We start from the raw sequence: 12,566 nt of genomic DNA, 5'->3' as shown, positions 1-12,566 counted from the left end.
GCATGTGGCACAGCAAACAAGATGCTCCTTGAGCTCCCCCACCCCATGTTAGAGTTGCCTGGGTTCAGGTCCCACCTCTGCTTCCTGCGACTCTGCATCCTGGGAAGTAACAAGTGATGGCTCAAGTACTTTGGGTTCCTACCGCCCCGCAGGGAAACTGAGATTGAGTTCCTGGCTCCTGGCATTGGCCTGGCCTGAGCCCCTAGAGTGTTGAAGGCATTTGGGGAATGAACTGGAGAATGGGAGATATCACTGTCTCTCTGCTTTTCCAGTAGGTGAAATGAGTAAGTAAAAATTAAACACACATGTGACATAAAAGGGACAAAGTGTACAGTTACATTTATATATGTTACATATATATGTGTGTGTGTGTGTGTGTGTGTGTATATATATATATATATGCGTGTATATATATATTGCCAAACACTGGCAAAACTAACTTTTGGTGTTAGATATTTAAGACAGCAGTTACTTCCTGGAAGAAGAGAATAAACAGTGATTACGCAGGGGCCTGAGAGGAGTTTCTGAGGACAGGCCATTCTGTTTCTTGATCTAGGTGGTGGCTACAGGCTATGTACACTGTGTGACAATTCACAAAAATCCACATCTATGCTCTGTGAACTTCTCTGGATGTATGCTACACTTCAACAAAAAAGTAAAATGAAACAAAATGTAAAACAGAAATGAAAAACAGGCCAGCTATTACTTCAACGCCATCATCCATATGGAAGTGCTGATCTGCATCCTGGCTACTCTGCTTCAGATCCACCTCCCTGCCAATGCATCTGGAAAGCAGCACAGGCCAACTCAATTACTGGGGCCTGCCTCCCATGGGAGACCCAGATGGAGTTTCTTGCACCTAGTTTCAACCTGGCTCAACTCCAGTTGTTGCAGCCATTGGAGAGTAAACCAGGAAATGAAAGATTCTCCACCCAGCCCCATCATTCTGCCTTTCAAATAAATCTTAAGGGGCCAGCACTGTGGCTCAGTAGGTAAAGCTGCCACCTGCAGTGCTGGCATCCCTAAGGGCACTGGTTCCAGTCCCAGTTGCTCTACTTCTGATCCAGCTCCCTGCTAATACACCTGGGAAAGCAGCAGAGGATGACCCAAGTACTTGGGCCCCTGAACCCAAGTGGGAGACCCAGAAAAAGCTCCCTGGCTCCTGGCTTCAAATTGCTCCAGCCCTAACTGTTGCGGCCATTTGGAGAGTGAACCAGTAGATAAAAGATATCTCTCTCTCTGTTTCTCCCTCTCTTTCTCTCTCTCTCTGTAACTCTACCTTTCAAAATAAATAAATCTTTAACAAAAACTATAAATCTTAAAAGAAGAAAGAAAAAACTCTGGACTTACCACTGGTCTCTTACAAACTAAGCTACTTACAGACTCCCTGGGTTTTTTTTTTTTTTTTCCCATTTCTTTTCATTATTGCTACAAAATTTTGTAAATACATGTACATTCCATATGAACACCCACCTCTCCTCAGCAACAGTCCAAAAACATGAGATTTATGCAAAAACAAATTTTTAGCTTGCTTTTTAACCGATGCAAAATTCAAATAATTTGGTTTAAAAAATTTCCAGATACAAATAATAAAATACTACAACCAAGTATGCATGCTTCTCAAGGTCCTATTCAAGTTTCCCAGTCTGTGTCTTTACCTCAAATGTTATGGCTGGTTTTCAAATATAAGCTTTCAAGTTTTCAGAGCTGGCTTGCTCATATTGTTAACTGAATTTTACAAAGCAGGGGTATGGTCACAAATAACTGTCAGAGTTACCAATTATTTAAGACTAATTGGGGGCCGGCACTGTGGCATAGTAGGTTAAGCCCCCACCTACAGGGCCAGCATCCCACATGGGCACCAGTTTATGTCCAGGATGCTCCACTTCTGATCCAGCATCCTTGCTGATGGCCTGGGAAAGCAATGGAGGATGGCCCAAGTGCTTGGACCCCTGCACCCACGTGGGAGATCTGGAAGAATCTACTGGCTCTTGGCTTTGCACTGGCCCAGCTCCAGCTGTTGCAGCCATTTGGGCAGTGAACCAGCAGATGGAAGACCTCTCTCTCTCTGTCTTTCCCTCTCTGTCTATGACTCTGTCTTTCAAATAAATAAATAAATATTTTTAAGCCGGCGCCGCAGCTCACTAGGCTAATCCTCCGCCTAGCGGCGCCAGCACACCGGGTTCTAGTCCCGGTTGGGGCGCCGGATTCTGTCCCGGTTGCCCCTCTTCCAGGCCAGCCCTCTGCTGTGGCCAGGGAGTGCAGTGGAGGATGGCCCAGGTGCTTGGGCCCTGCACCCCATGGGAGACCAGGAAAAGCACCTGGCTCCTGGCTCCTGCCATCGGATCAGCGCGGTGCGCCGGCCGCAGCGCGCCGGCAGCGGCGGCCATTGGAAGGTGAACCAACGGCAAAAGGAAGACCTTTCTCTCTGTCTCTCTCTCTCACTGTCCACTCTGCTTGTCAAAAAATAAAATAAAATAAATAAATAAATAAATATTTTTAAAAAAGACTATAACTGAAGGTTATTAATTCCTATTCATAACTTTTTAGGGGAGGAAAAAAGCATTCTCAGTATGACGAAAAGGTAGGTTACTTTTACAAGCGGTAACCACGACCACACAACCTGAGCAGTATGCGACCCCTGCAAACTGCAAGTGTAGGAGACCATCTCTACATGGAAGATAACCCCCTATTCATCCCACAGAGGCCCTAAAGTCACAGGTTCTGATAAGAATGGGAATGCTTTCCCCAAAACTCACTGTATACAGTAGTGCTTTGTTTTTACAGTAGCTCCAGTCAGCAGTGAAGTGACCTGGATCAAAAAGGTCCTTTCTCAAAACTCTCAACTGGATCTAACCTCAAACGGTATCTGAGATAAGAGAGAGGAAGAAATGCACATCCTGTACTCTGCCATTATAAGAACAGTATCATGTTAATAAAGAATGGGATGGGAGAGGGAGTAGGAGATAGGATGGTTTGCAGGTGGGAGGGAGGTCATGGTGGGAAAAAAACACTATAATCCAAAAGTTGTATTTTTGAAATTTATATTTATTAAATAAATAAAAGTTTCTAAAAAAACTTTGATTAATAAATTAATATATAAATCCATTAAAAACTGACCAAATACAAGTAAAAAAAAAGAGAGAGAACAGTGTAATGACAGGGCTGGCGCTGTGACACAGAGGGCTAAGCTTCTGCCTGCGGCACCGGCATCCCATATCAGCACCAGTTCAAGTCCCAGCTGCTCCACTTCCCATCCAGCTCTCTGCTATGGTTTGGGAAAGCAGTAGAAGATGGCCCAAGTGCTAGGGTCCCTGGACCTTCATGGGAGACCCGGAAGAAGTTCCTGACTCCTGGCTTTGGATCAGCTCAGCACCGGCCATTGTGGCCATTTGGAGAGTGAACCAGTTGATGGAAGACCTTTGTCTCTGTCTCTGTCTCTCTCTCTCTAACTCTGCCTCTCAAATAAATAAATAATAAAAAAAAAGTGGGGCATGACAATAAATGTGCAGTGACACACAGGTGTGGGTGTTCACACATATATGGGTGAGTATGGGCACATGATGTCTAAATAACTGAAAGTCAAACACTTTATTCACCTGGTTAGTCATCAAAACTCTAACAGTTACAGGAATTCAAGTTGTGAGAGTTATCTATGTGCCAAAGAAAGCACAATGAAATAGGAAAACTTCGAAAAATAATACAAGTTTCTAGAATCTCTAACACAGATAAACAGACAGATTAGATTAGCTTGATTACCTAGATTTATTTATTTATTTATTTATTTATTTATTTGACAGAGCAATAGAGCAAAGGAGAAACACAGAGACAGAGAGACCTTCCATCACTGGTTCACTCCCCATTTGGCTCCAGGACTGGGTTAGGCTGAAGTCAGGAGCCTCAAACTCCATCCAGGTTACCCCAGGAGAACCAAGTACCTGAACCATCTTCCACTGCCTTCTCAGATGCACTAACAGGAAGCTGGATTGGCAGTAGGGCAGCCAGGACTGGAACTGGCACTGTGATACAGGATGCCAGTGTCCCAAGTAGTACCCATTGTGCCACAGCATTAGCCCCTCCAAGCTCTTTAATGTTTTCAATTTCATTTTCACTATTTTCTTCTTCCCTACTTACTTCAATTTCTATCCAATGACTTCTTTTCTCTTAAGAGAAAGCGATTACTCTAGCCTAGGCAAAGACACACACACACACAGACTTAAACAGATCTGCCAACGCAGCACAGCCAAAGCTTTCAGCTGCCGGCATGTGCTGGCAAGAGCAGGTACACCGTTTTGCTTTACAATGGAAAAGTACTCACTGTTCAAGACCAAACCACCAGCAACTACAGATCCAAGCCTCAGAAGCTATGACGTGCCACTCTGTGCACGCTCCAAAGTAAACCTGTAGACACTGCGCCACTGTCGAGGAGACAACAGGAGACAGCAGTGGAGTACAGCTAATGCCAACGCTTGAACTCGTTCTTCCAGTCACGGAAGTAACAGGTCACTCAGCCACAAAGGCCTCCACTCCAGAGACAGCCCCGGCATCTGAGTAACCAGTTAGGTCAGAAAATGCCGCCTGTCTTATGCCAAAGAGTGACGGCACTGCCACCAAGGAAATAAAATAATTCAGAGTGTTGACTCAAACTACTGGAAGTAGGGCAAAGATCTGTTCCGGGTATCATTCTTTAGGCCAGGGCATGACACCTAACAACTCAATCAGGGCTATACCAAGGAGAAACTCTGGAAGCATCTCCCAGCCCACGGAATCATCAGTTTCACCAACCTTGGAATAGAAAAACTAGCATTTCCTGCTTGATCTTTCAACACATACATAAGGAAGTCTCCCATCAGTGTCCTCTGAGATGCTTCTGAAAATAACTGAGCCACCATCTATTCAGGGCCCGCCTGGACACAAGCCTTGTTAACACCATGCTTCCTGCCATGCTTCTTCCTCCCTAGCAGACAAGCAGAAACCCCTCCTGGTCTTCTGCACAGTCAACGTTTCTACCCAGAACACCACACTCCTCAAGCAAACAAGAGAACAAACCTACTCTGGGCTGAAAAAAGCTGGAGAGAGACTGTGTGGGGCTAAGTGCAGTGACACTGAAGCCTGGGCCCACAGGAAAATGGTATCTCTTCCCCAGGATCTCATCCCAGGAGGGCCCAAACCAATACAGATGCTGAGAACACACCACAGGAAAACTGTCAACTTTGTGAATCAATCACCAGCTAGAGAAGTTTCTAGAGTTAACCAATAGAAATGCTTCTTCCTGTTGTTTGCTGAACACTTTCTGGGGGCCAGGCCCTCTGTTAACCACTCTCAGTTATTTCCTCATTTAATCAAGGCCACAGCCCTACAAAACACAGCCCAGCTCCACCTGCTCCCAAAGCCAGCCATCTAATTAAATATATCCATCTCATGCTCATACTAACATGACCAAAGCCAGCTTCTAAAGGAGTGTAAAAAAGACAAATTCGTGGGCCCAGCATTCTGGAATAATAAGCTAGGCCTCTGCCTGCGGTGCCAGCATCCCATAAGGGCACTGGTTCATGTACCAGATGTTCCTCTTCCAATCCAGCTCTCTGTTGATGCATGTGGGAAAGCAGTGGAAGATGGCCCAAGTGCCTGGGCCTCTGCACCCAGGTGGGAGACCCAGAAGAAGCTCCTGGCTCCTGATCGGCTCAGCTCCAGCCATTTCAACCACTTGGGGAGTAAACCAGCAGGTAGAAGACCTCTCTGTCTCTCCCTTTCTCTCTCTCTAATTCTGCCTCTCAAATATATAAATAAATAAATCTTTAAAAAAAAACATTTTTATTTTTATTTTTTTTTTTATTTTATCTTTTTTTTTGACAGGCAGAGTGGACAGTGAGAGAGACAGAGAAAAGGTCTTCCTTTTGCCGTTGGTTCACCCTCCAATGGCTGCCACGGCCGGCGCGCTGCGGTCGGCGCGCCGCGCTGATCCGATGGCAGGAGCCAGGAGCCAGGTGCTTTTCCTGGTCTCCCATGGGGTGCAGGGCCCAAGCACTTGGGCCATCCTCCACTGCACTCCCTGGCCACAGCAGAGAGCTGGTCTGGAAGAGGGGCAACCGGGACAGAATCCGGCGCCCCAACCGGGACTAGAACCCGGTGTGCCGGCGCCACTAGGCAGAGGATTAGCCTAGTGAGCCGCGGCGCCGGCCCCTAAAAATGTTTTTACCAAATTAGTATCACCTAGTTTTTTTTTTCCTTTTGGAGTTGTTTGTTTGTTTTATAATGATCAATTCCAAACACAGTACAGGGACGATGGAATGAATACAAAAAAATATTATTTTCCCATTAACACTAATTCATATTATTCAGAATGTTTCAAAATCCTTAGCCAGATAACCAATTTCAGTTACCATCTTAGTTCAAATGTTCACCAAGAAAATAGTCAAGTAACAGAAAGCCATTATGAGAAACCATCTAGAGAGGAGCTACAATGCTATCTATAACTTAATTTAAGAGGTTATTCTCTCAATATTTAGCAAGTTTGCTTAAAAATTACTATTCCAATTAGTTTATAGCAACATTAATATAAATGTATAATTTCAAAGACAACATTCCTTTCACTGTGAACCTGAAACTTGTAAAATATAGCATGAGGGGGAGTACAATAAGGACTGTGGCTGTGGGGACAGTACGGTTAAAGCCAAAATGATTGGCAGCATTGGAAAGGCATAAACTGTATATACACACTCTCAGGATGCTACTATTTCCCACATTTTTGTCTTTGCCTACTTGATTCATAATATGGTATAAATAATTTCCTCAAATTTGAAGATTATCAAGATGAATACATTTTCATCTTCATTTCAAAATAACTTTTTTTTTTTTTTTTTTTTTGACAGGCAGAGTGGATAGTGAGAGAGAGAGAGAAAGAGACAGAGAGAAAGGTCTTCCTTTGCCGTTGGTTCACCCTCCAATGGCCGGCACGGCCAGGCGCACCGCGCTGATCCGATGGCAGGAGCCAGGTACTTCTCCTGGTCTCCCATGAGGGTGCAGGGCCCAAGCACTTGGGCCATCCTCCACTGCACTCCTGGGCCACAGCAGAAAGCTGGCCTGGAAGAGGGGCAACCGGGACAGAATCCGGTGCCCTGACCGGGACTAGAACCCGATGTGCCGGCGCCACAAGGTGGAGGATTAGCCTAGTGAGCCGCGGCGCTGGCTCAAAATAACTTTCTTAAATGAAAAAGTTTCTCACATTTGTTAAATCTATCCTAGAGATGAATTTAAGTATTTTCTTCACTACATGTTTAATTTTTCCACCCTATCTTAGTGCCTCATTACAATCAGTTTGGCAATAAGACCTCTCTACTACTCCATGAAAAACTGCATTCAATAGATTATAATATTGTTACACCAGGGCCGGCGCTGTAGCTCACTAGGCTAATCCTCCGCTTTGAGGCGCTGGCACACCGGGTTCTAGTCCCGGTCAGGGCGCCGGATTCTGTCCCAGCTGCCCCTCTTCCAGGCCAGCTCTCTGCTGTGGCCAGGGAGTACAGTGGAGGATGGCCCAAGTACTTGGGCCCTGCACCCCATGGGAGACCAGGATAAGTACCTGGCTCCTGCCATCGGATCAGCGCGGTGCGCTGGCTGCGGCGGCCATTGGAGGGTGAACCAACGGCAAAGGAAGACCTTCCTCTCTGTCTCTCTCTCTCACTGTCCACTCTGCCTGTCACCAAAAAAAAAAAAAAAAAAAAAAAAAAAAAAATTGTTACACCTGCACCCAAATCCTTAAATACTACAACAAAGTCTAAAAATTGTATGGCCATTGTATGGCCATTCATCAACACCCTTGCAGCAATTAGCAATTATATTGCAAATAACATCACATATGTATTCAATTCAAATTTTGTGAAGAAAGGGTGTAAAATAAATACTACAGCATTTCTTCAACTCTATTTAATGCTGCCTAGGGTTAAATGAAAAGATTAATATTACCAAGAGGAAGAATCAAATGGTTTTAAGGTCTGTTTTCTAAGTAGTTAGAAAAATTTCACAAAACAAAGAATCTATGCCAACACATCTTTCTTGTAGTGTAATATAACTGCTAATATAAGGCAAATCTGTAAGTAATCAATACAAATGTGAGTATAAACAGGTTTAAGCCACCACTAAGTCACAGTCTGATGAAAGACTTCTCAGCTAAAGTATCTGGGGATAGGCTTATGGGAAGTGAGAAGGGGTGAACAGGTTTCCAGTAAGAATACCTTGTATGTGCCTTATCGTTAGCATATATACATAATAGTCCACTGTTGCAAAAAAGGTATATCCTTTCCAAGTACACTGGCCTAGAATATATTTTATGTAGCATAGTAAGATTATAAAAGAATTACTAATGTTTCATTAGCATTTATATTCAGATAGACACATAATAATAAATTCATATCAAAAACTATTTTAAAGCACTTTTAAAGCACTTTTATCTCATTTTGGAAAAGTTTACAATTTATGTTCTACAGAATTTTCTATAATATCTAAACTCAGGGGCAAAATGAAAGGATAACATTACTATCTCTTTAGTAAATGGCTTGTGCGAGACCTCAAGCTTACTCATCTTTTTATAGATGGGTTTATCTGATGAGGATTGTAATCCAATGATTGTTTAGCAGCAATTTTATCAAACTGTAAATTCTTTTATTAACAGGCATTGCTGATCTTATTTAAAACAGAAAATACTAATCTTATTTTTAAAAAAATGAGTGCCACAACGGTGAATATACAGCTCATGAATAACTTAGAAAGTATTTCCCATTTGAAAACGCAATACGCAAATCGCCTTGCGGCCTTTTGGCTAAGATCAAGTGTAGTATCAAGTGTAAAGGGCAATATACAGGGCTGGGCTGTGGCTCAGCGAGTTAAAGTCCCATATGGGCGCCAATTCCAGTCTTGGCTGCTCCTTTTCTGATCCAGCTCTCTGCTATGGCCTGGGAAATCAGTAGAAGATGGCCCAAGTCCTTGGGCCCCTGCACCCGCGTGGGAGACCCAGAAGAAGCTCCTGGCTCCTGGCTTCGGATCAGCGCAGCTCCGGCTGTTGCAGCCATCTGGGGAGTGAACCAGCAGATGCAAGACCTCTCTCTCTGTCTCTATCTCTCTAACTCTTTCAAATAAATAAAATAAATCTTAAAAAAAAAAAAGGCAATATACAGCATACAAAAACCTATACTAAACAAAGAAGCTATAATGTGGATACATGATTGACGTGTCTAAAATGATACATATACAGCACATAATTAATGTTAATTATGTGATCAGTACATTTTTCTGGATGATTCCCTTCATTCTTCACTTCCTCCAGAAACTGAATTCTGAACCTTCCTCTTCTAAAATTGGTACAATTGGGTTATCCTTGGACATCAAGTTGTATTTCATCACAAATGTAGTAAACCAATGACACAAAAATGTTTCATTTTCATGTTCATCAAATATCTGCCAGTGATGAAAATATTCTGTAAATCCTACAGCATACTGATCCTAGTTTTGCTATAGATGATTCCATTATGCTAACCCTGCTAGGAAAATATTTCTTGCTATCCAGAAGACACACAGCACCATCAAGCGTGTGTCTAGTATAGACTATAGCAGGGCACTCTTTTGGAGTTTTATGAGCTGCACACAGAAAAATCCACTGTTCAGCTGCTGTCATTTGAGGACAAGTATCTGGATGGCATTCACTCTGAAATTTGACAGTAGTTAATTTAGCTCAAGACAGAATTACCTTAAATGTTCAGACTTCCATACACCTTCATCTTGGCCTTCAGGTGGTTCAAGAATTTTATCAATATTAGAGCGATCTGCTCTTATGTTCTGTTGAATATACTGCTGAACAGCAAGTGTACTGTCCATTTCATCAAAGGATCCATCAGGCCAATTATAGAAATCCTGTGCCTTGGTGCCCGGCCTGTTCTGCCTCAACACTGCCGTCCCCTCTGCCATGACCATGGTGCCAGAATCTGGTGACATTGCCTAGTTTTAACTAGGATTAACACTGGGTCAGCTGTCAGGAAAACAGCAGTTTATGGTGTATGGGGGTTGGGTGTGGGGGGGGGGGGAACCCTGTCTAGGGTCACAGGCATGCTACTGCCACTCATCCTTTAAGACCTGGTGTACACACTCTTCATAAAAGCTTCCTGGACTAGAACGATGTCTGCCTACCTAAAACTGCTCACACTGCTTTCCTACTCTCCCAGGACACCTGACACTTGTCATGTATGTTTTAGTCATCGGTGCCTGTGCCTGACCGCCAAGCTTTACGAGCTTCAGGAAGGCAAACTCCACCTCCAATTCATGCGAGCACAGCACCCTGCCTAAGGCAAGGGCTCAATTATCTGCTTCACACATAAGCCAACTACTTGGTTTCATTCATGAAAACAGACCAGAATCACTAATAAGGTCCAACCCAAGCTAAGCTGTCTTCAAAGGCAACGCGCTCCTAGCACCAGTAGAGGGCAAATCCCCAGTTTAACACAACATATAAGTCACTCTGAAAAAAACCAGCGTTATATTCAGATACCTTGGACAGGGCTGCTGCTCCAGGTTTTACAAGTTTGCTTCCTGTAGGTGCTGAGGAGCTGTTCTCCGGCTTGACTTTCTCTACCGTTTGTGTCTTACTGATCCCAGACACTTTAGGCATCGAGCCAACACTCCTGCTTGCTTTCTTCATTCTGGGCTGCCTCTTTGTGATGCATTTACAAGCAAATCTGTGGAAAGAAACAGCATCATACTGAGAACCAAACTGGAAGAAAGCACATTAGAAGTTAATTTTTCAAAGATTTTTTTTTACTATGTAAAGAATAAAAACATATGAAAGATAGTTGTCACTACAGAAAACAGAGGCTGAAAAATGCTTTGGCTTGCTAATCAGAATGTGCCCATTTTCAAGGCTTCCTCGTGGAATAATTATTTGAAATTACTTTGTACATTCTACTTGATCCAGGAGAGGAAATATCCTAGACTTCTAACAGAACTGATGAGACATAACTCAGTGTACAGCATCTGCAGCATTAAATGAAATTGTCACTATCCTAGCATTTATCATTCTGCAGAAACTAAATGTATTTCTCAGCATGTGTCTTTTGTCAAGAGGCACCATGGAAATTCTTCATCAAAACATTAGCACTGGCTGGCACCGTGGCTCAATAGGCTAATCCTCCGCCTGCGGCGCTGGCACACAGGGTTCTAGTCCCGGTCGGGGCACCGGATTCTGTCCCGGTTGCCTCCAAGCCAGCTCTCTGCCATGGCCTGGGAGTGCAGTGGAGGATGGCCCAACTTCTTGGGCGCTGCACCCACATGGGAGACCAGGAGAAGCACCTGGCTCCTGGCTTCGGATCAGCACAATGCGCCAGCCACAGCGCTCCGGCCGCGGCAGCCATTGGAGGGTGAACCAACAGCAAAAGGAAGACCTTTCTCTCTGTCTCTCTCTCTCACTGTCCACTCTGCCTGTCAAAAAAAAAAATTTTTTTTTTAATTAAAAAAAAAAAGAAACATTAGCACCAGCCAGTGCCGCAACTCACTAGGCTAATCCTCCACCTGCGGCGCCGGCACCCTGGGTTCTAGTCCCAGTCGGGGTACCGGTTCTGTCCTGGTTGCTCCTCTTCCAGTCCAGCTCTCTGCTGTGGCCCAGGAAGGCAGTGGAGAATGGCCCAGGTGCTTGGGCCTTGCACCCACATGGGAGACCAGGAGGAAGCACCTGGCTCCTGGCTTCAGATGGGTGCAGCGCGCCGGCCGTAGCGCCCACTTGGGTGGTGTACCACCGGAAAAAGGAAGACCTTTGTCTCTGTCTCTCTCTCTCTCTCTCACTGTCTAACTCTGCCTGTCAGGGGAAAAAAGAAAAAAAAAAGGATCAGAAAATGGGGCCTTTCTGTACACCCACTAAGAAAATCACAGCCTTCATCCTCCTGAGTGGCACCTGCTTGATTCCACTGCTAAGAGGCCTGGATGGTAAGAGTTGCATTACACAAAGCTGAGGCCAGATACACCCTAAATACACATTTGTTAACTGAGCAAGAAAAGCAGTTTCTATAATAATATCACGTCTGGAAAGATACCAGGCATCATTTTGGGTAGAGTAATACAATTAACAAAATGAAAGCCTATTTTTAAATGGAAGGTTTATTTAAGATGACTCTGAGAAACCATACTGCGAACAGAAAGAGGCTGGTTTCCACATACTAATAAAGACAGAATAGCCTTCTGGCAAAGAAAAGGCCCGTCCTAACAGCCTTACTGAACATTTTACCTAGAACGTGCTCAAAACCTCCAGACTGGCTTGCCTTGACGTTACACAAACTATACCAACTGGTCTGGTGGAAAGAACAGTGAGACAGGGTGAAGGGGGCTCTACTCCACTCTCCACATGATAAGGCCTGGGTGCAAAAAGAGCCCGTGACTAACATCAACCGAAACACAGGGAAACCTTGGGGACTCTCTGCTCCAGCCTTTGCCTAGCCTCCTAGTTGCTCCTTACAGAAAATGCTGTTAATAGGAATGACTAAATTACTTCTGTACTCTGAACCGTGCTTTCTATTTTCCTATTCCACTTT

General features: G+C 44.2%; 1 protein-coding gene and 1 pseudogene across 3 annotated transcripts in view; both read right to left on the bottom strand.

Moving 5' to 3' along the window:
- Positions 1-12,566, bottom strand: part of SPECC1L (sperm antigen with calponin homology and coiled-coil domains 1 like) — a 135,511-nt gene that overhangs the window by 99,806 nt on the left and 23,139 nt on the right. For all 3 annotated transcript variants that reach the window (XM_051837119.3, XM_051837121.3, XM_070065956.2), the window contains exon 2: positions 10,538-10,724. In XM_051837119.3, coding sequence (XP_051693079.1) covers positions 10,538-10,687 — 150 coding nt within the window. In that variant the 5' untranslated portion in view covers positions 10,688-10,724. The remainder of the gene's footprint in view (positions 1-10,537; positions 10,725-12,566) is intronic.
- LOC149119892 (MOB-like protein phocein pseudogene) lies at positions 9,172-10,012 on the bottom strand (annotated as a pseudogene).

This window comes from Oryctolagus cuniculus, chromosome 21, assembly GCF_051225735.1.
Source record: "Oryctolagus cuniculus isolate XC-2025 breed Fujian yellow rabbit chromosome 21, ASM5122573v1, whole genome shotgun sequence".
NCBI classification, from domain to species: Eukaryota; Metazoa; Chordata; class Mammalia; order Lagomorpha; family Leporidae; genus Oryctolagus; species Oryctolagus cuniculus.
The sequence above is the reverse complement of the archived record's forward strand: the minus strand, read 5'-3'. Positions and strand labels throughout refer to the sequence as shown.